The following is a 26,258-nucleotide window of genomic DNA, read 5'->3' as shown; positions in this document are numbered from 1 at the left end:
CTCAAAGTGGGGGGGGGGGGAGGAGATGCTCAAAGTGGGGGGGGGGGGAGGAGATGCTCAAAGTGGGGGGGGGGGGAGGAGATGCTCAAAGTGGGGGGGGGGGAAGAGAGGAGATGCTCAAAGTGGGGGGCGGGGGGGGGGGAAGGAGAGGGAGGAGATGCTCAAAGTGGAGGGGTGGGGAGAGGGAGGGAGGAGATGCTCAAAGTGGGGGGGTGGGGGAGGGAGGAGATGCTCAAAGTGGGGGAGGGAAGATGCTGAAAGTGGGGGGGGGGGGGGGGAGATGCTGAAAGTGTGGGGGGGGGAGGAGATGCTCAAAGTGGGGGGGGTGGGAGGAGATGCTCAAAGTGGGGGGGGGGAGGAGATGCTCAAAGTGGGGGGGGGGGAGGAGATGCTCAAAGTGGGGGGGGGGGAGGAGATGCTCAAAGTGGGGGGGGGGGGAGGAGATGCTCAAAGTGGGGGGGGGGGGAGGAGATGCTCAAAGTGGGGGGGGGGGGAGGAGATGCTCAAAGTGGGGGGGGGGGGGAGGAGATGCTCAAAGTGGGGGGGGGGGAGGAGATGCTCAAAGTGGGGGGGGGGGGGGAGGAGATGCTCAAAGTGGGGGGGGGGGGGAGGAGATGCTCAAAGTGGGGGGGGGGGGGGGGAGGAGATGCTCAAAGTGGGGGGGGCGGGGAGGAGATGCTCAAAGTGGGGGGGGGGGGGGGGAAAGAGAGGAGATGCTCAAGGGGCCGGGGGGGGTGCTCAAAGGGGGTGCAGGGGAGGAGGAGGAGATGCTCGCATGGGGGTGGGGGAAAGAGAGAGGAGGTGCTCTGGGGAGGGGGGGAAAGAGAGAGGAGATGCACCGGGGAGGGGAGGAGAGAGAGGAGGTGCTCCGGGGAGGGGAGGGGGGGGGGGCGGAGAAGAAGAGGTATTCCGGGGAGGGGGGGGGGGGGAGAAAGAGAGAGGAGGTGCTCCGGGGAGGGTGGGAGGAGGTTGGCTGGGGGAAGATGCATGCTCGGTGGGGGGGGGGGGGGGGGCGGGCGGGGAGAAGAGGAGATGCTGGTGGAGGGGGGAGGAGATGCACGGAGGGGTGGAAAAGGAGAGATGCTCAGGGGTGGGGGGAGGAGATGCTCAAGGGGGGGGGGGGGGAGAAAGAGGGAGGAGATGCTCAGGATGCAGATGCTCAAGGGGGGGTGGGGGGAGGAGGAGGAGATGCTCAGGTCGGGGGAAGAAGCGGAGATGCTCCGGGGCAGGGGGGGTTTGGGAAAGAGGAGGAGATGCTCAAGGGGGGGGGGGGCGCGGGAATGCTCAAAGGGTGGGGGGGGAGGAGATGCTCAAGCCCGGGGGGGGGGGGGGCGGGACGGAGGTGTTGGGAGTGGATTTTCAGACATAGCAAAGCAGGATGGGGTAAGCCACCACTGAATGAACTTTGTACCAAGAAACCTATCTGCTGTCCCTGATATGAACTCTGCAGCAACAAGTGACTCCTGGCTAGTTGCAGGCCACTGTTTCATAGAAAGCTTTGCAACAGAATAACTAACCACAAAAGAAGATACAGAGGAAGGGCCCCCAAACTCACACCATGCTATCAGGTTTCACTAGGACTAAAAAGTTGTTTGTAAATTAATTGCGTTGCCATATGGATTGATTGGTTGTATGTAAATGAATTTAAATGATTGTATTCCGCCCTCTGTAAACTTCTTACAACTCCGCGGCACAAGGCACTCGGGGAGAAGGTGCTCGCAGATCGCGGGATCTCAACTCTTCTCCCAGAGCTCTGTTAGCAATAAAGTTGTCTCTCTTACTTTACTAGAGTCTATGTGAATTCATTTTCACTGACAAATTGGCGTAGTCGGCAGGATACCGCGGAGCTGGATTGATCCAGTAGAACGGGACAGTAGTCAATTTCTGACCACCCAGAAATTATACTGGGGGAAGCGGCTGGCCGGCGAAGTGGTATCAAACGAATAAAATAGATTAAGTGAGCAAAGTGACATAACTTGATAATAAGTGATAAGAGTTAAGAAATTCAGACTGTAGTGGCATACAACGCAGACTGAAAGTAAAGTAATTAGTGATGCGGGGGTTGATTATTTTAGTCCAATGTTCATAGAAGGTGATATAGAAATCGGTGCGGAAGGGAGCTGATCACTCCAACCAAGAGCCGGACTCCGGTGGTAAGGAAACACGTTAATCTTCGCGAGCAAGACAAGAGGTCTCTGCAAGGTGAATTGTGACCGTGAGTATTTAAGTTCGGAACTTCCATAAACTAAAGGGGAATACAGGAACATAGAATAAATATCTTCAATGGCAGGTGAGGAAACAGATATAAAATGTGGACCGCCCAGGTCCTAATTAACTCTTACATGTCCGATCGACACGTCTTAATTTTTTTTTTAAAATGCAGAAAAACGGCTGGGATGTATCCCAGACATTAGAACGACGACGAAATTGGATGACAAAACAAAAGAAAGATAAAATCAAAAAGGCCGGAGTATTACTAGTACATCAGTTAGCAGGACTAATTGAGCAAGTAAAGGACGTTAGAGAGAAAAGGGAAGAGAAAAGTAAACAATTAAGTCAGGCACAAGGAAAATGTCATGAATGGGAAAACAAATGCCTGGCGTTAGAACAGATTCAGAACCGTTCCCAATGGGGGGGGGGGGGGAAAGAGGAGAAACAGCCTCACTGACCCCTTACGAAGATTACCAAGGTGAGGCAACAGCCCCGGGTCAGGAAGATTGAGAAACCTTCCCGGCGGTGCCAGTCACCAGGGGAGGAACTGCAGCGAATCCCACTGCAACCTATAAACCATTTACCCCCGGCAAGAGACAGCAGATAGTGGCATCCCTGGGTAAATTACAAACCCGGTGTGCAAATACCAAATTTTGGGCAGAGCTGGATACCGTTTGGGTGGGCCACCAACTACACCTCAGAGATATCCACCAACTAGTCCGAGCGGCTTGTCCGGCAGATCGGTGGAGAGTCGTGGCCGGAGGAGCTGCGGTAGCAGCCAATGCCGACTTTTCAGGGGGACGTTGGACACACGCGGCACCTTTAACCACCGAAGTAGATAGTCAACAGGCGGCCTTTGGCCCTTTTAAAACCGAGATCCAACGAGTTTTAGGTAATGCCCCTACTAATTGGAGTAAAATTACTACAACCAAACAACAAAAAGAGGAAGGAGCCTCAGAGTATGGGGAACGATTATTCCAGATATACCAAGAATGCTCTGGACAGGGAAACCCAGGCCGCGGCGACCGAGCATTTATCCGGGCATTTAAGGACAGACTATCCGCTGCACACCAGACCATTATAAAAATGGGAGTAATTGTAACCCAGGATTATGATGAACTGGTTGAGTGGGCTAGTGGCGTCCAGGGAGGGGGCGATGAAAAATCCCAAAGATAAAACAAGAAATGGTTTTTGCAGCAGGGACGGGGGCCATGGGAACATTTACAAATTGATTTCACAGGTCCTTTGCCCCCATCCCATGGAAAAAGATATTGCCTAGTGATTATAGATCAACTTACCCGGTGGGTAGAAGCTTTCCCCACACGTGATTGCACTGCCTCAACAGTGGCAAGGATATTGACCGAGCAGGTGATTCCCCAATGGGGAGTGCCTCTTCAGATAGATTCCGATCAAGGCAACCACTTCACCGGGAAGAATGTAAAAACAGAATGCCAGCTGATGGGCATAAAACAAAAATTCCACATCACCCATCACCCGCAGAGTTCTGGAATGGTAGAACGCATGAACCGTACCCTTAAGAACGCCCTGGCCAAGACCATGCAAACGTCAGGAAGAACGTGGACAGAAGTATTACCTATTATATTAATGAAGTTAAGAGCCACGGTAAACCGGACAACCGGATTAACCCCTTATGAACTAATGACAGGAAGGGCGATGCAATTACCAGAAAGCATCATAACAGGTGGGGCCGACAAGATAAAATTAAACGGTATGTTTTGGAACTAAGCACTCAACTCAAAGGGATGCGTAAATTAGTAAGAGACAATCAGGAAGAGAGAGACGCTCAGAAAGAGCTTGAAAGACTCCGACGTCCCAATGGCGGGACGTCGCGTCATGGTAAAAACATTACCTGAAAAACCAGGGTTTGCACCAAAATGGAATGGCCCATATGAGGTCATAATCAGTGGAGACACCTGTGCCTATCTGGACATACGAGGGAAGAGTGTATGGAAACATTGGACCCAGTTGAAATTGTACAAAGAAACTAATGAGTAAACATAAGACATGTGATTCACGATAATGTAACCAGGATACTTGTTTATGCACCCCAAACAGGTGACGACTGCAAGCAAGTCCAAATTACAGCTACTGCTAATGTGTAAATATTGTATTGTTTGAGCGTAAAAAACAAGTCTAAGATAGCGTATATAATCGCGTTACTCTATGCTGCCACGGTTGTAAAGCTAATAGGATTAGAAGATAACTTGTTTTTCAAGACCCATATACGTTTACACGGCAATCGAACCATGTGTTACCCACTAGCCCAATCAGTAGAGGCCCTGTTCGTGGCCACCACTGGGTGGACCCCCCGTGACTTATATGTGGCGGATACCTCGGACGCACCCCGTGAGGGACAAACGGGCGAATATAGAAGGGGTATACAGGGAAAATGCGTGGAATGAATAAATCCCACAGATCCTGTGTGCAGGGGGTCCCGGGGAAAGTACGAAACGGTATGCTCAGACAATGCAAGCTACCCGCTTTGCTTCTCGGGGCAAGGATGGGGATGTGTATATGCCCTGGTCCCCGAGAACGCCACTGTGTGCAGACGCAGTGTGCCCGTCAGCACTGTCAAGTGCATAGAGGCCAGTTTATTTGCACCTGTAACGAGCAAAGATGCTTGAACGTGACCGCAGGGAGGCAAGTTATCTGCGGTCAGTGCAACAGAACTCATGTCAGCTCAGAAACATGGGCATACCCATTTGATGCTTACCAATTGGTAGGATAAGGCTCAAATTCAAGGGAACCGAGCAATTGGTGGTATAAGCAGTTCACGAGTGTTAGCAACACCGACGTAAAGTGTTAGAGCCAAGAAGGGATTAGTGTTCCTCAACGGCACCTTCAAGACTGCAACACCGACCCTCCTGGTCCTCTTTGCAGTCGGAACTATAGGACCACTCACTGTTCCATGCCCCCAAAGGGGGCATACCCGGAGAAGGATAGTAACATGGGCCATCAACAAGGAGTTCTGAGCCGATTGGGAGGATCCTATCAGGCTGGGATCATCACTCAGCCACTGGTTCCTCGGGGGCCCTGTCTGTTTGGGGATCAGCGGGGGTAATTGGTGCCAAAAATAGGAACCATCTTATTTGTGGATTAACCATTCTGGGAAACAGCAGATCTAAAGGATTGGATGCCATCAACCGGGAGCTGTCTGAATTAAGATTGTATGCGCCGCAGACCCGTAGATTATCAGTTAGCCCAACAGGGGGGAGTATGCACAATAGGAGACAAATGTATAACGCATGTTACGGATGAATCATACAATATCACCCAAGCCCTTGGTGCCATAAGAAAGCAGCTTGACGAGTTCAGACAAGGCCCAAAAAGAGGGAATAGCTGGCTTGACTGGCTATTAGGGGGATCCTGGGGGTCCTATTTAACGCATGGAGTAGTTATTCATGTTGTAATAATAATTACTTGTTGCTTGATTATCGGATGTTTTAATATCTGCTGTAAAGTCATGATGGCCCGAATAGTGCCGGTTGCCAGCGTGATCACCGGAAAAGAACATCTGATGGGAACACCCGGAGACGCCGAGAAAGACGGAGCGGATGACGCAGGCACAGACCACTACCTATGAAGGGTAGGCTAGAGCTACAGGCAAGGCAGGGAAGTAACTTGCCTCGAAGGTAGGCACTGAACCACCTTCATTGTGGTCATCTGGATTTCGTGAACATCCTCCAGGACCAACAGGGGGAACTGTTGGAGTGGATTTTCAGACATAGCAAAACAGGATGGGGTAAGCCACCACTAAATGAACTTTGTACCAAGAAGCCTATCTGCTGTCCCTGATATGAACTCTGCAGCAACAAGTGACTCCTGGCCAGGTGCAGGCCACTGTTTCATAGAAAGCTTTGCAACAGAATAACTAACCACAAAAGAAGATACAGAAGAAGGGCCCCCAAACTCACACCATGCTATCAGGTTTCACTGGGACTAAAAAGTTGTATGTAAATGAATTGCTTTGCCATATGGATTGATTGGTTGTATGTAAATGAATTTAAATGATTGTATTCTTCCCCCTGTAAATTGCTTATAACTCCGCGGCACAAGGGGGGAAGGTGCTCGCAGATCGCGGGATTTCAACTCTTCTCCCAGAGCTCTGTTAGCAATAAAGTTGTCTCTCTTACTTTAGAGTCTGTGAATTCATTTTCACTAACAGGGGGAGATGCTCAGGGGCGGAGGGGGAGGAGATGCTCGGGGGGGGGGGGGGGGGGGGGAAGAGAAGCGGGAGAGGAGGAGGAGGAGATGCTCGGGGGGGGGGGGGGGGGGGGGGCGGGAGGAGGAGATGCTCAAGGGGGGGGGGGGGGGGGAGGAGGAGATGCTCAGGGGGGGGGGGGGAGGAGGAGATGCTCGGGGGGGGGGGGGGAGGAGGAGATGCTCAAGGGGGGGGGGGAGGAGATGCTCAAGGGGGGGGGGAGGAGGAGATGCTCAAGGGGGGGGGAGGAGGAGGAGATGCTCAAGGGGGGGGGGGGGGAGAGGAGGAGATGCTCAAGGGGGGGGGGGGGGGGGAGGAGGAGGAGATGCTCAAGGGGGGGGGGGGGGAGAGGAGGAGATGCTCAAGGGGGGGGGGAGAGGAGGAGGAGGAGGAGATGCTCAGGGGGGGGAGGAGGAGATGCTCAAGGGGGGGGAGGAGGAGGAGGAGATGCTCAAGGGGGGGGGGAGGAGGAGGAGATGCTCAAGGGGGGGGAGGAGGAGATGCTCAAGGGGGGGGGGAGGAGGAGATGCTCAAGGGGGGGGGGGGGGAGGAGGAGATGCTCAAGGGGGGGGGGGGAGGAGGAGATGCTCAAGGGGGGGGGGGGGGAGGAGGAGATGCTCAAGGGGTGGTGGGGAGAGGAGATGCTCAAGGGGGGGGGGGAAGGAGGAGATGCTCAAGGGGGGGGGAGGAGGAGATGCTCAAGGGGGGGGGAGGAGGAGATGCTCAAGGGGGAGGAGGAGGAGATGCTCAAGGGGGAGGAGGGGGAGGAGATGTTCAAGGGAGGGAGGAGGAGGAGGAGATGCTCAAGGGAGGGGGAGGAGATGCTCGAGGGGGAGGAGATGCTCGAGGGGGAGGAGATGCTCGGGGGGCGGGGAGGAGGAGGAGATGCTCAAGGGGGGGGGGGAGGAGGAGATGCTCAAGGGGGGGGGGGGAGGAGGAGATGCTAAGGGGGGGGAGGGGGGAGGGGGGAGGGGGGAGGGGGGAGGGGGGAGGGGGGAGGAGGAGATGCTAAGGGGGAGGAGGAGATGCTAAGGGGGGGAGGGGGGAGGAGGAGATGCTAAGGGGGGGGGGAGGAGGAGATGCTAAGGGGGGGGGGAGGAGGAGATGCTAAGGGGGGGGAGGAGGAAAGAGGAGATGCTCGCAGCGGGGAGAGAAAAGCTGAAGAGTGGGTGGGATGCTGATGAGGGAGATGAGATGATGAGGGGCAGGGGATGGTAATTTGGGGGGTGGCGGGTAAGAGAGTGTAATATCAAAGGGAAAATGATATCAAAGGGACAGACATTGGATGTCAATCTTCCTCCTCCTCCTCTTCACTTTCTGCGGTGGTGTCTCTGGTCAGCTCGGCCCTCCTGTCCCGGCGTCTCTCCTGGATCGCCCTCATCTCCTCGGCGTACTTGAGGAAGTTGTCGCCGAAGCGGGCCCAGGCCTTGTATGGGACGGTGATGGAGTGGCGGTAGGACGGCTTCACCTCGCTCACCCGCAGGAAGACCCCGTAGCGGTTGGAGCCGACGTCGAAGAAGAAGCGCTTGTTGTCGACCGGCACCGAGGTGCCCTCGGGCAGTTCGGGCGACACGAGGGGCGCTGCAGGGTCGTCCGCCGCCCCTCCCGCCCCGTCGCCCCCGTAATCCTCCAGCAGCCTGGCCAAGGCGTCCCGGAACTCGATTAGGCCCTGGGCGGGCAGGGCGATGCTTTGGCCCTGGCCCTGGCCCGAGTAACCCCAGCCGGGGCCGCGGCTCATGGTCTGACGGATGCGCAGGAAACGGCCGCGCTGGTTCTCCTTCAGGTCCAGGTAGTACTTGCGGTTCTCCCGCACCAGGTACTCGCTCTTCAGCACCCGCTGCGGCGGCGGCTGTTGCTGCTGGTGGTCGTCTTCCCGCTGGGCCGGCGGCGGGGCTTGGGGAGGTGGCGGAGGAGGAGGCGGCGGCGGCGGCCGCCTCCGGGAGCTGGCGTCTCCGCTGCCCAGGCTCACTCCTCCGCCGCTGGGCCCCAACTGCGCGTAGTGCTCTATGAAGTCGCCCAGGTAGCCGCGCATCTCGGCTGCCACCCCCATGGAGACGGTGAGGCGGCTCTTGTGGCCGCCCGAGCCCACCTCGGCGATCTTCAGGAAGCGGCCCTTGGCGTTCTGCTTGACGTCCAGGTAGAAGCGCTTGTTTTGGATGTCCAGCCGCTTGGAGGCCAGCTCCTGGGTCTCCAGCATCAGCGGCGGGGCGGGAGCGGGGGCAACGGGCAGCGGGCTGGCGGCGTCCCTCACGTCGGGACGCTGCGGCGGTGATGGCGGCGTCTCCTCCTCCTGCTCCTCCTCATCATCATCATCTGCTGGTACCGCTGCTGCTGCTGCTGCTGCTTCTTGTTCTTTCTCCTCCTCTTGCTCTTCTACAGCCGTTTCTTCGGGTGGTAGAGGAGACGGACGGGTGTCCAGCGGCGCGGTTAGGATGGCGTCGGCCGGTCTGCCGTCGTCTTCGTCGTCTCTGTTCGCCATTGAGGGACGATCCGGGTCTCCCGGGCACTGCGCACGGCCAACTGTCAACCGCCGGCGCTCCCTCGTGCGCGCAAACTCACAGCGAACGCACGCGGATAACCAGGACCCAATCAGCAATCTGCTCTGCTCACTCGCCCAAGGCTGGGAACCAATAATAAATCAGAATATCCCTCCAAGGGGGAACCAATCAGAACTCTTGTTAAAAACAAGAAATCCCTGCCCAAGCGGGACCAATCAGAAATCTGGTCTTGTCCCTCGCCCAAGGGGAGGACCCAATCATAAATCTGCTCTTTTCCCTCGCCCAAGGGGGGAAACCCAATCAGAAATCTATTCTTGTCCCTCGCCCAAAGGGGGGACCAATTAGAAATCTGGTCTTGTCCCCCCCAAGGGGGACCAATCAGAAATCTGGTCAAAAACAAGAAATCTGGTCTTGTCCCTCCCAAAGGATCCAATCAGAAATCTGGTCTTTTCAATGGGATGAGAATGGATCTGGCCCTGGAAAACTGGAATCAAAGATTGGCAGGAAAAACTAATTAAACAATGGGCTGTCTCTATAGCGGAAATAGTTCAAGTAAAGTTGACCTACTAGGGGAAAAGGCAGGACAACTAGTCAGGGCTCCCTGAATGAGAAAACAGATAGAGAATATGTTGAAGCAGAAGAAGAGCATATATGACAGATGTCAGGTTGCAAATACATCTGAGAATCAGAAAGAAAGACTTGAAAGGCTTGAATTTATATAGCGCCTTTCACGACCACCGGACGTCTCATGGTGCTTTACAGCCAATGAAGTACTTTTGGAGTGTAGTCTCTTGTAATGTAGAAAATATATAGAATCGGGCAATATGTAGAAAGAACATAAGAACATAAGAAATAGGAACAGGAGTAGTCCATACAGCCCCTCGAGCCTGCTCCGCCATTCAATAAGATCACGGCTGATCTGATCATGGACTCAGCTCCACTTCCCCGCCCGCTCCCTTATCCCCTTATCGCTTAAGAAACTGTCTATTTCTGTCTTAAATTTATTCAATGTCCCAGCTTCCACAATTCTCTGAGGCAGCGAATTCCACAGATTTACAACCCTCTGAGAGTAGAAATTTCTCCTCATCTTTGTTTTAAATGGGCGGCCCCTTATTCTAAGATCATGCCCTCTAGTTCTAGTCTCCCCCATCAGTGGAAACATTCTCTCTGCATCCACCTTGTCAAGCCCCCTCATAATCTTGTACGTTTTGATAAGATCACCTCTCATTCTTCTAAATTCCAATGAGTAGAATCCCAACCTACTCAACCTTTCCTCATAAGTGAACCCCCTCATCCCTGGAATCAACCTAGTGAACCTTCTCTGAACTGCCTCCAAAGTAAATATAGCCTTTCGTAAATATGCACGCAGTATTCCAGGTGTGGCCTCACCAATACCTTATATAGCTGTGGCAAGACTTCCCTGCTTTTATATTCCATCCCCTTTGCAATAAAGGCCAAGATACCATTGGTCTTCCTGATCACTTGCTGTACCTGCATACTATCCTTTTATGTTTCATGCACAAGTACCCCAGGTCCCGCTGTACTGCGGCACTTTGCAATCTTTCTCCATTTAAATAATAACTTGCTCTTTGATTTTTTCTGCCAAAGTGCATGACCTCACACTTTCCGACATTATACTCCATCTGCCAAATTTTTGCCCACTCACTTAGACTGTCTATGTCCTTTTGCATATTTTTTGTGTTCTCACACATTGCTTTTCCTCCCATCTTTGTAGCGTCAGCAAACTTGGCTACGTTACACTCAGTCCCTTCTTCCAAGTCGTTAATATAGATTGTAAATCGTTGGGGTCCCAGCACTGATCCCTGCGGCACCCCACTAGTTACCGGTTGCCAACCAGAGAATGAACCATTTATCCCGACTCTCTGTTTTCTGTTAGTTAGCCAATCCTCTATCCATGCTAATATATTACCCCCAAGCCCGTGAACTTTTATCTTGTGCAGTTTAGAAGGTCAGAATAGAAGTGAAAAATAAAATAAGGGCAAAGAGAGGATATGAGAATAGAATGGCAGCCAACATAAAAGGTAATCAAAATGTCTTCTATAAACATATAAATAGTAAAACGGTAGTAAGTGGAGGGGTGGGGCTGATTAGGGACCAAAAATTAGAATTATGCAGGGAGGCAGATGGTATGGTTGAGGTACTAAACAAGTACTTTGCATTTGTCTTCACCAAGGAAGAGGATGCTGCCATAGGCATAGTGAAGGATGAGGTAGTGGAGACACTTGATAGGATAAAAATTGATAAAGAAGTGGTATTAGAAAAATCACCAAGCGCGGATGGGATGTATCCACAGATGCTGAGGGAATTGAGGGTGGTAATCGTGGAGGTACTGGCATTAATATTCCAATCCTTCATAGATACGGGGATGGTGTCAGAGGACTGGAGAATTGCAAATGTTACACCCTTGTTCAAAATAGGGTGTAAAGATAAACCCAGTAGCTATAAGCCAGTCAGTTTAACCTCGGTAGTGGAGAAGTTTTTCGACATAGTATCAGGGACAAAATTAACAGTCACTTGAATAGGTGTGGGTAAATTAAGGAAAGCCAGCACAGATTTGTTGAAGGAAAATCATGTTTAACCAACTTGATCGAGTTTTTTGATGAGGTAACAAAGAGAGTTGATGAGGGTAATGTGGTTGACGTAGTATACGTGGATTTCCAAAAGGCATTCGACAAAGTGCCATATAATAGGCTTTCCAGCAAAGTTGAAGCCCATGGAATAAAAGGGACAGTACAGCATGGCTACAAAATTGGCTAAGTGATAGGAAACAGAGAGTAGTGGTGAACATTTGTTTTTCGGACTGGAGAAAGGTATACAGTGGTGTTCCCTAGGGATCGATTCTAGGACCACTGCTTTTCTTAAAGAAAGGTAACTACGATGGTATGAGACGTGATTTTGGCTAGGATAGACTGGCAAATGATACTAAAAGGGTTGACGGTGGATAGGCAATGGTAGGCATTTAAAGATCACATGGATGAACTTCAACAATTGTACATCCCTGTCTGGAGTAAAAATAAAACGGGGAAGGTGGCTCAACCGTGGCTAACAAGGGAAATTAGGGATAGTGTTAAATCCAAGGAAGAGGCATATAAATTGGCCAGAAAAAGCAACAAACCTGAGGACTGGGAGAAATTTAGAATTCAGCACAGGAGGACAAAGGGTTTAGTTAGGAGGGGGAAAATAGAGTATGAGAGTAAGCTTGCAGGGAACAACTGACTGCAAGATGTTCTATAGATATGTGAAGAGAAAACGATTAGTGAAGACAAATGTAGGTCCCTTGCAGTCAGAATCAGGTGAATTTATAATGGGGAACAAAGAAATTGAACAAGTACTTTGGTTCTGCCTTCACTAAGGAAGACACAAATAACCTTCCGTAAATACTAGGGGACCGAGGGTCTAGCAAGAAGGAGGAACTGAAGGAAATCCTTATTAGTCAGGAAATTGTGTTTGGGAAATTGATGGGATTGAAGGCCAATAAATCCCTTGGGCCTGATAGTCTGCATCCCAGAGTACTTAAGGAAGTGGCCCTAGAAATAGTGGATGCATTGGTGGTCATTTTCCAACATTCTATAGACTTTGGGATCAGTTCCTATGGATTGGAGGGTAGCTAATGTAACCCCACTTTTTAAAAAAGGAGGGAGAGAGAAAACAGGGAATTATAGACTGGTTAGCCTGACATCGGTAGTGGGGAAAATGTTGGAATCAATTATTAAAGACGTAATAGCAGCACATTTGAAAAGCAGTGACAGGATCAGTCCAAGTCAGCATGGATTTATGAAAGGGAAATCATGCTTGACAAATCTTCTAGAATTTTTTGAGGATGTAACTAGTAGAGTGGACAAGGGAGAACTAGTGGATGTGGTGTATTTGGACTTTCAAAAGGCTTTTGACAAGGTCCCGCTCAAGAGATTAGTGTGCAAAATGAAAGCACATGGTATTGGGGGTAATGTATTGACGTGGATAGAGAACTGGTTGGCAGACAGGAAGCAAAGAGTAGGAATAAACGGGTCCTTTTCAGAATGGCAGGCAGTGACTAGTGGGGTACCGCAAAGTTCAGTGCTGGGCTATTTACAATATATATTAATGATTTAGATGAAGGAATTGAATGTAAATTTCCAAGTTTGCAGATGACACTAAGCTGGGTGGCGGTGTGAGCTGTGAGGAGGATGTTAAGAGACTGCAGGGTGACTTGGACAGGTTAGGTGAGTGGGCAAATGCATGGCAGATGTAGTAAAATGTAGATAAATGTGAGGTTATCCACTTTGGTGGCAAAAACAGGGAGGCATAATATTATCTGAATGGTGACAGATAAAAAAAGGGGAGGTGCAACGAGACCTGGGTGTCATGGTACATCAGTCATTGAAAGTTGGCATGCAAGTACAGCAGTCAGTGAAGAAGGCAAATGGCATGTTGGCCTTCATAGTGAGAGGATTTAAGTACAGGAGCAGGGAGATCTTACTGCAGTTGTACAGGGCCTTGGTGAGGCCTCACCTGGAATATTGTGTACAGTTTTGGTCTCCTAATCTGAGGAAGGACATTCTTGCTATCGAGGGAGTGCAGCGAAGGTTCACCAGACCGATTCCCAGGATGGCAGGACTGACATATGAAGAAAAACTGGATCGACTAGGCTTATATTCATTGGAATTTAGAAGAATGAGAGGGGATCTCATTGAAACATATAAAATTCTAATGGGATTGGACAGGTTAGATGCAGGAAGAATGTTCCCGATGTTGGGAAGTCCAGAACCAGGGGTCACAGTCTAAGGATAAGAGGTAAGCCATTTATGATCGAGATGAGGAGAAACTTCTTCACTCAAGAGAATTGTGAACCTGTGGAATTCTCTACCACAGAAAGTTGTTGAGGCCAGTTCGTTAGATATATTCAAAAGGGAGTTAGATGTGGCCCTTACAGCTAAAGGGATCAAAGGGTATGGAGAGAAAGCAGGAATGGGGTCCTGAAGTTGCATGATCAGCCATGATCATATTGAATGGTGGTGCAGGCTCGTAGGGCTGAATGGCCTACTCCTGCACCTATTTTCTATGTTTCTATATTAATGACTTGGATGTGGGTGGACAGGGCACAATTTCAAAATTTGAAAATGACACAAAACTTGTAAGTATATAAATGGGTGGACACGTGGAAGATGAAATTTAACGCAGAAAAACGTGAAGTGATATATTTTGGTAGAAAGAATAGGGAGAGGACATATAAATGAAATGGTACAAACCTAAAGGGGGGTACACAAACAGAGAGACCTGGGGCTTTGTATGCACAAATCGTTGAAGGTGGCAGGGCAGGTTGAGAAAGTGGTTAAAATAGCATGCGGTATCCTGGGCTTAATGAATAGAGATGTAGAGTACAAAAGCGTGGAAACTATAATGAACTGATATAAAACATTGGTTCGCCCCAATTGGAGTACTGTGTACAATTCTGGGCACCACACTTTAGGAAGGATGTGAAGGCCTTCGAGAGGGTGCAGAAAAGATTGACGAGAATGATTCCAGGAATGGAGGGAGTTCAGTTACATTGATAGACTGGAGAAGATTGAGAGGAGATTTGATAGAGGTGTTCAAAATCATGAGGGGTCTGGACAGAGTAGATAAAGGGAAACTGTTCTCAAATGTAGAAGAGTCAAGAACCAGAGGGCACAGATTTAAGGTGATTGGCAAAAGAACCAAAGGCGATGTAAGAAAAAAACTTTACGCAGCGAGTGATTGGGATGTGGAATGCACTGCCTGAAAGGGTGGTGGAGGCAGACTCAATCTTATCTTTCAAAGAGAGTTGGATGAGTATCTGAAGGAAAATAAAATTGCTGGGCTATGGGGAAAACTTAGAAACATAGAAAATACGTGCAGGAGTAGGCCATTCGGCCCTTCAAGCCTGCATCACCATTCAATAAGATCATGGCTGATCATTCCCTCAGTATCCCTTTCCTGCTTTCTCGCCATATCCCTTGATCCCCTTAGCCATAAGGGCCATATCTAACTCCCTCTTGAATATATCCAATGAACTGAGATCAACAACTGTCTGTGGCAGGGAATTCCACAGGTTAACAACTCTCTGAGTGAAGAAGTTTCTCCTCATCTCAGTCCTAAATGGCCTACCCCTTATCCTAAGACTATGTCCCCTGGTTCTGGACTTCTCCAACATCGGGAACATTCTTCCTGCATCTAACCTGTCCAGTCCCGTCAGAATCTTATACATTTCTATGAGATTCCCTCTCATCCTTCTAAACTCCAGTGAATAAAGGCCCAGTTGATCCAGTCTCTCCTCATATGACAGTCCAGCCATCCTTGGAATTAGTCTGGTAAACCTTCGCTGCACTCCCTCAATAGCAAGAACGTCCTTTCTCAGATTATGAAACCAAAACTGAACACAATATTCCAGGTGAGGCCTCACCAAGGCCCTGTACAACTGCAGTAAGACCTCCCTGCTCCTATACACAAATCCCCTAGCTATGAAGGCAGGGGAGTGGGATTAGGTGATAGTCAGCACGGGCTTGATGGGCCGAATGGCCGTCTTCGATGCTGTAACCATGCTATGATTATAATCAGAAATCTCGTCTTGTCCCTCTCCCAAGTGGGCCCAATGAGAAATCTGGTCTTGTCCCTCTCCCAAGTGGGCCCAATCAGAAATCTGGTCTTATCCATCCAATGGGGATGAAACAGAAATGTGGTCTTGTGTCTGCAAGTGGGCCCAATCAGAAATCCAGTCTTGTCCCTTCCAAGTGGGCCCAATGAGAAATATGGTCTTGTCCCTCTCCCAAAGGAACCAATCAGAAATCTGATCTTGCCGAACTCCAAAGGGGACCAATCAGAAATCTGGTCTTAATGTGTCCCATTACCATCTCCTTTTGCCTTGCACCATCATCCCTTTTGTCTCTCTAATCTCTCCTGCCTTCCACCCAATCACAGACCTTCCCTTTTGTTCTCTCCCTTCCTCCCCTGGCCCTAGGCTTGCTTAAAAATCTGTTATATCTCTAACTTTTACCAGTTCTGTTGGTGTCATGACCTGAAGATAGTTAATTCTGTTTCTCTCTCTCTCCACAGATGCTGTCTGACCTGTCGAATACTGGCAGCATTTTCGGTATTTAAATCAGAAATCTGGACTTGTCCCGTCCAAGGGGGTGGGGGACCCAATCAGAAATCGGGTCTTGTCCCTCTCAAGGGAGAGACCCATTCACAAATCTGGTCTTATCCCACCCAAAGTGGGTACCCAATCAGAAATCTGGTCTTGTCCCTGAAGGTGAGGCAGGGAAGAAGGACCGCCCGTCACCATGACAACCAGCAGGCACTGCTGTCACTCCAGCGGGCTAAGATCTGGGGAAGACCGGTTTAATCATGCGCCGAGAGGTCGATCGGAAGGAGAGAGAGGAAAAAAAACGGCAGCCACGGTCAATCGAGCGAGGAACGCGCGCCTGCGCATCTCAGTCCGGCGGCGCGCGAGCTGCGGTTAACCGATTTTCATTTGGGATCGGGAAGCGCTTTGGTGCCGTCGTGTTCTCTCGAGGTTGGTGGGGAAGCTGTATGTTATTCGGCGGATTTCCGATGCCGCCGGTGCGCCTTGGGCCTGTGAAGGAGAGAGAGCGAGCCCCCGGTACCAGCAGCCGCCACTCTGTCACCCGGTAATTTGTTGCCGCGTCTCGGGTGCATCCTTTATTACAACAACAACAACTTGTATTCTTATAGCGCCCATAACGTTTCACAGGAGTATTTTGCGATAGAAATTTGACACCCTGCCACCCCAATTTAAAAAAGGAGGCAGACAGAAAGCAGGAAACTATAGACCAGTTTGCCTAACATCTGTCTTTGGAATAATGCTCGAGTCCATTATTAAGGAAGCAGCAGTGGGACATTTGGAAAAGCATAATTCAATCAAGCAGAGCCATGGTTTTATGAAAGGGAAATCATGTTTGATAAATTTGCTGGAGTTCTTTGAGGATGTAACGAACAGGGTGAGTAAAGGGGGAACCAGTGGATGTGGTGTATTTGGATTTCCAAAAGGCATTTGATAAGGTGCCACATAAAAGATTACTGCACAAGATAAAAGTTCACGGGGTTGGGGGTAATCGTCATCATAGGCAGTCCCTCGGAATCGAGGAAGACTTGCTTCTACACTTAGCATGAGTTCTTAGGTGGCTGTACAGTCCAATACGAGAGCCACAGTCCCTGTCATCGATGGGACAGATAGTCGTGGAGGGAAAGGGTGGGCAGGGAGCCTGGTTTGCCGCACGCTCCTTCCGCTGCCTGCACTTGATTTCTGCATGCTCTCGGCGCCCTCCCGGATGCACTACCTCCATTTAGTTCTTAGGACGATCTTTGGCTCGGGACTCCCAGGTGTCAGTGGGGATGTTGCACTTTATCAGGGAGGCTTTGAGGGTGTCCTTGTAACGTTTCCTCTGCCCGCCTTTGGCTTGTTTGCCGTGGACGAATTCCGAATAGAGCGCTTGTTTTGGCAGTCTCAGTTCGCATGGCTGACACATGTGGCCTGCCCAGCGGAACTGACCAAGTGTGGCCAGTGCTTCAATGCTGGGGATGTTGGCCTGGACGAGGACGCTAACGTTTGTGCGTCGGTCCTCCCAGGGGATTTGTAGGATGTTGCGGAGACATCGCTGGTGGTATTTCTCCAGCGACTTGAGGTGATAACTGTACATGGTCCACGTCTCTGAGCTATACAGGAGGGCGGGTATTACTACGGCCCTGTAGACCATGAGCTTGGTGACGATTTTGAGGGCCTGGTCTTCAAACACTCTTTTCCTCAGGCGGCCGAAGGCTGCACTGGCGCACTGGAGGTGGTGTTGGATCTTGTCGTCGATGCCTGCTCTTGTTGATAGGAGGCTCCCGAGATAAGGGAAGTGGTCCATGTTGTCCAGGACTGCACTGTGGATCTTGATGACTGGGGGCAGTGCTGTGCGGCGAGGACAGGCTGGTGGAGGACCTTTGTCTGACTGATGTTTAGCATAAGGCCCATGCTTTCATACATCTTGGTAAATACGTCGACTATGTCCTGGAGTTCAGCCTCCGTGTGTGCACAGATGCAGGCATCTGGTTGGAGTGGTCTTGGACCTGGCCTGGAGATGGCGAAAGTTGAACAGCTTCCCACTGGTTCTGTAGTTTAGTTCCACTCCAGCGGGGAGCTTGTCAACTGTGAGGTGGAGCATGGTAGCGAGGAAGATTGAGAAGAGGGTTGGGGCAATGACGCAGCCCTGCTTAACCCCGGTGAATTGGGTCTGTGATTGATCCGTTGGTAAGGATCACAGCCTGCATGTTGTCGTGGAGCAGGTGGAGGATGGTGACGTATTTTTGGGGGCATCCGAAACGGAGGAGGATGCTCCATAGACCCTCGCAGTTGACAGTGTCAAAGGCCTTTGTAAGGTCGAAGAAGGCCTTGTATAAGGGCTGGTGCTGTTCCCTGCATTTTTCCTGCAGCTGTCGCGCTGCAAAAATCATGTCCGTTGTGCCCAGAGGGGACAAAATCCGCACTCCGACTCCAGGAGGAGCTCCTCGGCCATGGGGAGAAGACGGTTGAGGAGGACTCTAGCGATGACTTTCCCAGTGGTTGATAGCAGGGAGTTTCCTCTGTAGTTGCTGGAGTTGGACTTGTCCCCCCCTTTTTTTTTTAAAAGATGGTCACGATCACCGCATCTCTAGGATCTCCCGGCATGCTCTCCTCCCTTCAGATGAGAAAGATGAGGTCTTGTATTCGCGTCAGCAGTGCCTCTCCGCCATACTTCAGTGTCTCAGCAGGGATTCCATCCGCTCCGTAGCCTTGTTGTTTTTTAGCTGTCTTATGGCTTTTTCTACCTCGTGCAGTGTTGGGGTCTCACTGAGGTGGTGGCAGGTAGCATGCTGCGGAATGGAGTCGAGAACACTCAAGTCAAAGGCAGAGTCTCGATTGAGGAGATTTTTGAAGTGCTCCCTCCAGCGGGCCCTGACTGCCTCGATGTCCTTGATGAGTGTTTCCCCGTTCTTGGCCAGGAGTGGGTGGGGCCTTGGGAGTTTGGTCCATATGTGGCCTTGACTGCGGTGAAGAATCCTCGCACATCATGGCTGTCGGCCAACTGCTGTATCTCCTGTGCTTTCTCCATCCACCACTTGTTCTTTAGCATGGACAGAGGATTGGCTAACTAACAGAAAACAGAGAGTCGGGATAAATGGGTTATTTTACGGTTGGCAAACAGTGACTAGTGGGGTGCCGCAGGAATCGATGCTGGGTCCTCAACTATTTACAAACTATATTAATGATTTCGATAAAGGGACCGAGTGTAATGTAGCCAAATTTGCTAATGATACAAAGATGGGTGGGAAAGCAAATTGTGATGAGGACACAAAATATCTGCAGAGGGACATAGACTGGCTAAGTGAGTGGGCAAAAATCTAGCAGATGGAATATAATGTGGGAAAATATGAGGTTATCCACTTTGGCAGAAAAAATAGAAAAGCAAATTACAATTTATATGGAGAAACATTGCAAAGTGTTGCAGTACAGAGGGACCTGGGGGTCTTTGTGCATGCAACACAAAGTTAGTATGCAGGTACAGCAAGTAATCAGGAAGGCAAATGGAATGTTGGCCTTTATTGCAAGAGGGATAGAGGATAAAAGTAGAGAAGTCCTGCTACAACTGTACAGGGTATTGATAAGGCCACACCTCGAGTACTGTGTACAGTTTTGGTCTCCGTCTTTAAGGAAGGATATACCTGTACTTGCATTGGAGGCTGTTCAGAGAAGGTTCACGAGATTGATTCCGGAGATGTGGGAGTTCAGAAGAATGAAAGGTGATCTTATCGAAACATATAAGATAATGAGGGGGCTCGATAAGGTGGATGCAGAAAGGATATTTCCATTCATAAGGGAAACTAAAACTAGGGGACATAGTCTCAGAATAAGAGATCACCCATTTAAAACTGAAATGAGGAGGAATTTCTTCTCTGAGGGTTGTAAATCTATGGAATTCTCTGCCCCAGAGAGCTGTGGAGGCTGGGTCATTGAATATATTTAAGATGGAGATAGACAGATTTTTGAGCAATAAGGGAGTAAAGGATTATGGGGAGCGGGCAGGGAAATGTAACTGAATCCATGATCAGATCAGCCTTGATCATATTGAATGGCGGAGCAAGCCCAATGGGCCAAATGGCCTAATCCTGCTCCTATTTCTTATGTTCTTATAAGTAGAAATTAGCGCAGGTGACCAAAAGCTTGGTCAAAGAGGTATGTTTTAAGGAGTGTCTTGAAGGAGGAAAGTGCACCTTCTTTCCTGCTGGCGCACAGAGTTACAATTGGTCACTGGGTCCACAGCTGATGGGTTCCCAGTCCCACTCCAGAGATTTGAACCACAAAAAAAAAATCCAGGCTGACACTCCAGTGCAGTGCTGAGGGAGTGCTGCGATGTTGGAGGTGCCGTTTTTCGGATGAGATGTTAATAACCGAGGCCCCGTCTGCTGTCGGGTGAACATAAAAGATCCCATTGCACTATTTTGAAGTAGAGCAGGGGAGTTATCCTCTGTGTCCTGGCTAATATTTATCCCTCAATCAACATCTAAAACAACTTATCTGGTCATTATCACATTGCTGTTTATGCGAGCTTGTTGTGTGCAAATTGGCCGCCACATTTCCTGCATTACTACAGGGGCTACGCTCCAAAAACTTAGTTGGCTGTAAAGTTCTTTGGGATGTCCGGTGATCGTGAAAGGCGCTATATAAATGCAAGTCTTTCTTTTTTTCCTTTCACTCCTAAGCTCTTTCTGTAGACAGCACACCTCCTAGACTTGCACTTGCATTTATACGCACGCTGTTAATGTCATTTTAAAAAGCCCCGAATCACCAGAGATAATGAGTGAGTTGTCTTTCGGATCAGTGGGTAGCACTCTTATCTCGAGTCACAAATTCCAAGTTTCAATTCCCACTCCAGTGACTTGAGCACATTATCCAGGCTGACACTCCAGTGCAGTACTGCACTGTGGGAGGTGCCATATTTTGGAAGAGATGTTTAATGGAGGCCTCGACTGCCCTTTCAGTTGGATGTGTCCTGGCCAATATTTATTCCCCAACCAACATCACTAAAAGTTATCTGGTAATTATCCCATTGCTGTTTGTGGGACCTTGCCGTTTCCTACATTATAGAGATGAGGAGGAATTTCTTCTCAGGGTTGTAAATCTGTGGAATTTGTTGCCTCAGAGAGCTTGGAAGCTGGGACAAATAAATTTAAGACAGAGATAGACATCTTCTTAACCGATAAGGGATTAAGGGGTTATGGGGAGCGGGCAGGGAAGTGGACCTGAGTCCATGATCGGATCAGCAATGATCGTATTAAATAGCGGAGCAGGCTCGAGGGGCCATATGGCCTACTCCTGCTCCTATTTCTTATGTTCTTATTGTGACTGCAAAAGTACTTAGTTGGCTGTAAAGCACTTTGCGATGTTCTGAGGTCATGATAATAAATGCAAGTTTTCTTTTTCCTTTTTTCCCCTGCTGGCCACAGCAGGCATAGAGCTAAAATTAGTCACTGCTGAGCTCTCTGCAGACTGCTGGACAACGCACCTCCTAGACACTTGTGTACCAGAGATAATGAGTGGGTCAGCAATGCTGTTGTCTTTCAACAACAACAACCTGTATTCACATAGCATCTTTAACGTAGTAAAATGTCCCAAGGTGCTTCACAGGAGCATTATGAATCACAAAATTTGACACTGAGCCACATAAGGAGAAATTCGGGCAGGTGATCGAAAGCTTGGACAAAGAGGTAGGTTTTAAGGAGTGTCTTAAAGGTGGAAAGAGAGGTAGAGAAGTTTAGGAAGGGAATTCCAGAGCTTGGGCCCTAGACAGCAGAAGGCATGGCCACCAATGGTTGAGAGATAATCGGGGATTCTCAAGAGGGAAGAATTAAAAAAGCACAGCTATATCGGTGCTTGTTTGGGTGGGGGGGGGTGCGGTTGTAGGGCTGAAGGAGATTAGAGATATGGAGGGACGAGTCATGGAGCAATTTGAAAATAAGGATGAGAGTTTTGAAATCGAGGCGTTGCATAATCGGAAGCTAATGTAGGTCACCAAGCACGGGGTGTGGGTGAACGGGACTTGATACGAGGTAGCACATGGGCAACTGAGTTTTGGATGACCTCAAGTTTACGTAGGGTAGAATGTGGGAGGCCAGCCAGGAGTGCGTTGGAATAGTCAAGTTTAGAGGTAACAAAGGCATGGATGAGGATTTCAGCAGCGGATGAGCTGAGGCAAGGGCAGAGACGGATGATGTTACGGAGGTAATAGGCAAGTCATGATTATGCTGCCGATATGTGGTCAGATGCTCATTTCAGGATCAAAAATGACACCAAGGTTGAGAACAGAGGGCATCAGTGGCCAGGGAACGGAGTTTGTGGTCGGGACCGAAAATGATGGCTTCCGTCTTCCCAATATTTAATTGGAGAAAATTTCTGTTCATCCAGAATTGGATGTCAGACAAGCAGCCTGACAAGTTAGAGATCGTGGCGGGGTCGAGCGAAGTGGGTAGTGAGGTTGAGCTGGGTGTCATCGGCGTACATGTGGGAGCTGATGCTGTGTTTTCGGATGATGTTGCCAAGGGGCAACATGTAGATGCGAAATAGGAGTTGGCCAAGGATAGATCCTTGGGGGACACCAGAGGTAACGATGCGGGAGCAGGAAGAGAAGCCGTTGCAGGTGATTCTCTGGCTACGATTTGATAGATAAGACTGGAACCAAGCCAATCCAGTCCCACCCAGCTGGATGACGGTGAAGAAGCGTTGGAGAAGGATGGAGTGGTCAACCGTGTCAATGGCTGCAGACAGGTTGTGGGTTCAAGTCCCACTTCAGAGACTTGATTGAGAGCTGATGCTTCGCTACATCTAAAAGACGGCACCTCCGGCAGCGCAGCACTGAAGTGTTCATCTAGATTATGTGCTCTAGTCTCTGGCGTGAGACTTGAACCCACAACCTTCTGACTCAGTTGAAAGTGCTACCATTCAGCCAAGGCCTTCACTTCGTTTTAATTGTCTCTTGGCTTTAGTTGTTTCTTGTATTACACTTCATTTGTTGTCGCACAGTTTTTTTGATAAAGATTCAGTACAACAAAAAAAGAACTTGAGCCAATTCTCATTTCCAGCTGTCACATACAACTTTTAGAAACATGCAATATGTCAATCATGTGCAACCACTTCCCAACAAGTAGCACAACCCAAATAACTAAGCTGAAGTCTTAGTTACAAGTGAAGGTGACATTTTATTAATAATAATAACTTTTATCTATGTAGCGACTTTAACATGGTAAATCATCCCATTGTTACAGACAAACAGATAAATTTGACAATAATATTGGCAAATAATTCACCGTTAATATTTCTCCATGGCAACAAAACATGTTCTTGGAATGAAACCCTTGTCACATCCTACTTTTTGTTTTTTTTTGTTACTTTCAAGTAACAACTATTATTACTGTACCGAGCTTAGTGCAGCAGTACAATCACACAGAGGGAAATGAAAAGGTATTGACTGAACTAGTAGAACTTCCAATCCAGAAAATGTTTTGAGGGCGAAGACAAAGTCAAGTGGAGATTCTGGAACGCTTTAGAGCCTCCGAAGCTTTCAGTTGCCACAAACCCTTCATTTTACTCTGATTAATAAAAATATGTCATATTATGTAATGATTTATGGCTCCCAAGGGAGACAGTGGAAGCAATTAGTATTAATTCATTCAAATGCAAATTATATAAAATTATTTAAGAAATGAAAATTTTGGGATACAGCACATGAGTAATTTGAGACATGACGTGTGCTGAGTGTAGCGTGCTTGAGAGCGAAAAAGGTGACTCTGGGCCTACGGTTCCCAAAGCACTCCGCAGCTGGGGTTTTCCTTGTTTCATGACTGGGTCCGTAGTAGACTAATTGATGGAGCGATTGCTATGATTATTCAACAACTCCATTATCATGGGGGATGTCGTGAATAGCACATTTAGTGAGTTGGTCACACCGCAGGTAAAGGTTACTCAGGCAGATAGGGAATGGGTGACCATCAGGCAGAGCAGTGGAAGGAAGGTAGTGCAGGGGTCCCCTGCAAAATAGATACACCGTTTTGGGTACTGTTGGGGGAGATGACTCATCAGGGGAAGGCAGCAGCAGCCAAGTTCATGGCACCATGGGTAGCTCTGCTGCACAGGAGGGCAAGAAAAAGTGTGGGAGAGCTATAGTGATAGGGGATCCATTGTAAGGGGAACAGATAGGCGTTTTTGCAGCCGCAAACGAGACTCCAGGCTGGTATGCTGCCTCTCTGGTGCAAAGGTCAAGGATGTCTCGGAGCGGCTGCAGCACATTCTGGAGGGGGAGGGGGAGGGGGAGGGGGAACAGCCAGCTGTCGTGGTGCATATTGGTACCAACAATATAGGTAAATAATGGGGATGAGGTCCGACAAGCTGAATTTAGGGAGCGAGGAGTTAAATCTCAGGATTGCTACCACTGCCACGTGCTAGTCAGAGTAGGAATTGCAGGCTAGTTCAGATGAATACGTGGCTTGAGGAATGGTGCAAGGAGGAGGGATTCAAGTTCCTGGGGCATTGGAACAGTTCTGCAGGAGGTGGGACCAGTACAAACAGGACGGTCTGCACCTGGGCAGGACTGGAACCCATGTCCTAGGCAGAATGTTTGCCAGTGCTGTTGGGGAGGGGTTAAACTAATATGGCAGGGGGATGGGAACCTATACAGGGAGGCAGGGGGCAGAAGCAAAAGGTAGGAAGGAGAAAAGCAAGAGTGGAGGGCAGAGAAATCAAGGGCAAAAATCAAAAAGGGTTACATTACAACATAATTCTAAAAAAACATGCCTGAAGGCTCTGAGTCTCAATGCAAGGAGCATTAGTAATAAGGTGGACGAATTAACTGCGCAGATAGCTGTTAACGGATATGATGTAATTGGGATTACGGAGACATGGCTCCAGGGTAACCAAGGCTGGGAACTCAACATCCAGGGGTATTCAATATTCAGGAAGGATAGACAGGAAGAAACAGGAGATGGGGTAGCATTAATGGTTAAAGAGGAGGTTAATGCAATAGTAAGGAAGGACATTGGCTTGGATGATGTGGAATCTATATGGGTAGAGCTGCAAAACACCAAAGGGCAGAAAACGTTAGTTGGGGTTGTGTACAGACCACCAAACAGTGGTAGGGTGGTTGGGGATGGCATCAAACAGGAAATTAGGGACGCATGTAATAAGGGTACAGCAGTTATCATGGGTGACTTTAACCTACATATTGACTGGGCGAACCAAACTGGTAGCAATACTGTGGAGGAGGATTTCCTGGAGTGTATAAGGGATGGTTTTCTAGACCAATATGTCGAGGAACCAACTAGAGAGCAGGCCATCCTAGACTGGGTCTTGTGTAACGAGAGAGGATTAATTAGCAATCTGGTCATGCGTGGCCCCTTGGGGAAGAGTGACCATAATATGGTAGAATTCTTTATTAAGATGGAGAGCGACACAGTTAACTCAGAGACTCGGGTCCTGAACTTAAAGAAAGGAAACTTCGATGGTATGAGACGTGATTTGGCTAGAATAGACTGGCGAATGATACTTAAAGGGTTGACGGTGGATAGGCATTGACAGACATTTAAAGATCACATGGATGAATTACAACTATTGTACATCCCTGTCTGGCGTAAAAATAAAACAGGAAAGGTAGCTCAACCATGGCTAACAAGTGAAATTAGGGATAGTGTTAAATCCAAGGAAGAAGCATATAAATTGGCCAGAAAAAGCAGCAAACCTGAGGACTGGGAGAAATTTAGAATTCAGCAGAGGAGGACTAAAGGTCTAATTAGGAGGGGGAGAATAGAGTATCAGAGTAAGCTTCCAGGGAACATAAAAACTGACTGCAAAAGCGTCTATAGATATGTGAAGAGAAAAAGATTAGTGAAGACTAATGTAGGCCCCTTGCAGTCAGAATCAAGTGAATTAATAATGGGGAATAAGGAAATGGCAGACCAATTGAACAAATACTTTGGTTGTGTCTTCACTCATCATCATAGGCAGTCCCTCGGGATCGAGGAAGACTTGCTTCCACTCTTAGTATGAGTTCTTAGGTGGCTGTACAGTCCAATACGAGAACCACAGTTTCTGTCACAGATGGGACAGATAGTCGCTGAGGGAAAGAGTGGGCAGGGAGCCTGGTTTGCCGCACGCTCCTTCCGCTGCCTGCGCTTGATTTCTGCATGCTCTCGGTGATGATACTCGAGGAGCTCAGGGCTCTCTCGAATGCACTTCCTCCACTTAGGGTGGTCTATGGCCAAGGACTCCCAGGTGTCAGTGGAGA

The 26,258-nt window shown here is 49.1% G+C and overlaps 3 protein-coding genes across 11 annotated transcripts in view; 1 reads left to right on the top strand and 2 right to left on the bottom strand.

The window, feature by feature from the left end:
* LOC139249590 (uncharacterized) overlaps positions 1 to 16,063 on the bottom strand; it is a 194,122-nt gene extending 178,059 nt beyond the window's left edge. For 5 of the 6 annotated variants that reach the window (XM_070872538.1, XM_070872529.1, XM_070872540.1 and 2 more), the window contains exon 1: positions 15,944 to 16,063. The gene's annotated coding sequence lies outside the window, so the exon portion shown is untranslated. Of the gene's footprint in view, positions 1 to 4,081; positions 6,429 to 15,943 lie in introns of those variants that run through there. The other variant, XM_070872539.1, reaches the window with a different exon arrangement.
* On the bottom strand, positions 7,722 to 8,912 carry purg (purine-rich element binding protein G). The gene has a single exon (XM_070862532.1). The coding sequence runs from the start codon at positions 8,910 to 8,912 to the stop codon at positions 7,722 to 7,724; it is 1,191 nt and encodes a 396-aa protein (XP_070718633.1).
* Positions 16,064 to 16,342: 279 nt separating the features above from the next.
* wrn (WRN RecQ like helicase) overlaps positions 16,343 to 26,258 on the top strand; it is a 139,334-nt gene continuing 129,418 nt past the window's right edge. For 2 of the 4 annotated variants that reach the window (XM_070872521.1, XM_070872503.1), the window contains exon 1: positions 16,343 to 16,577. The gene's annotated coding sequence lies outside the window, so the exon portion shown is untranslated. Of the gene's footprint in view, positions 16,578 to 19,668; positions 19,729 to 26,258 lie in introns of those variants that run through there. The other 2 variants (XM_070872508.1, XM_070872517.1) reach the window with 2 other exon arrangements.

The sequence above is a fragment of the Pristiophorus japonicus genome, chromosome 2, assembly GCF_044704955.1.
Source record: "Pristiophorus japonicus isolate sPriJap1 chromosome 2, sPriJap1.hap1, whole genome shotgun sequence".
NCBI classification, from domain to species: Eukaryota; Metazoa; Chordata; class Chondrichthyes; family Pristiophoridae; genus Pristiophorus; species Pristiophorus japonicus.
Note: the sequence above shows the minus strand (reverse complement) of the source record. Positions and strands in the feature narration are given on the sequence as shown.

Bases quoted from the DNA above. Each gene is read 5' to 3' on its own strand.
- purg (XM_070862532.1), bottom strand. From the start codon at position 8,912: ATGGCGAACAGAGACGACGAAGACGACGGCAGACCGGCCGACGCCATC.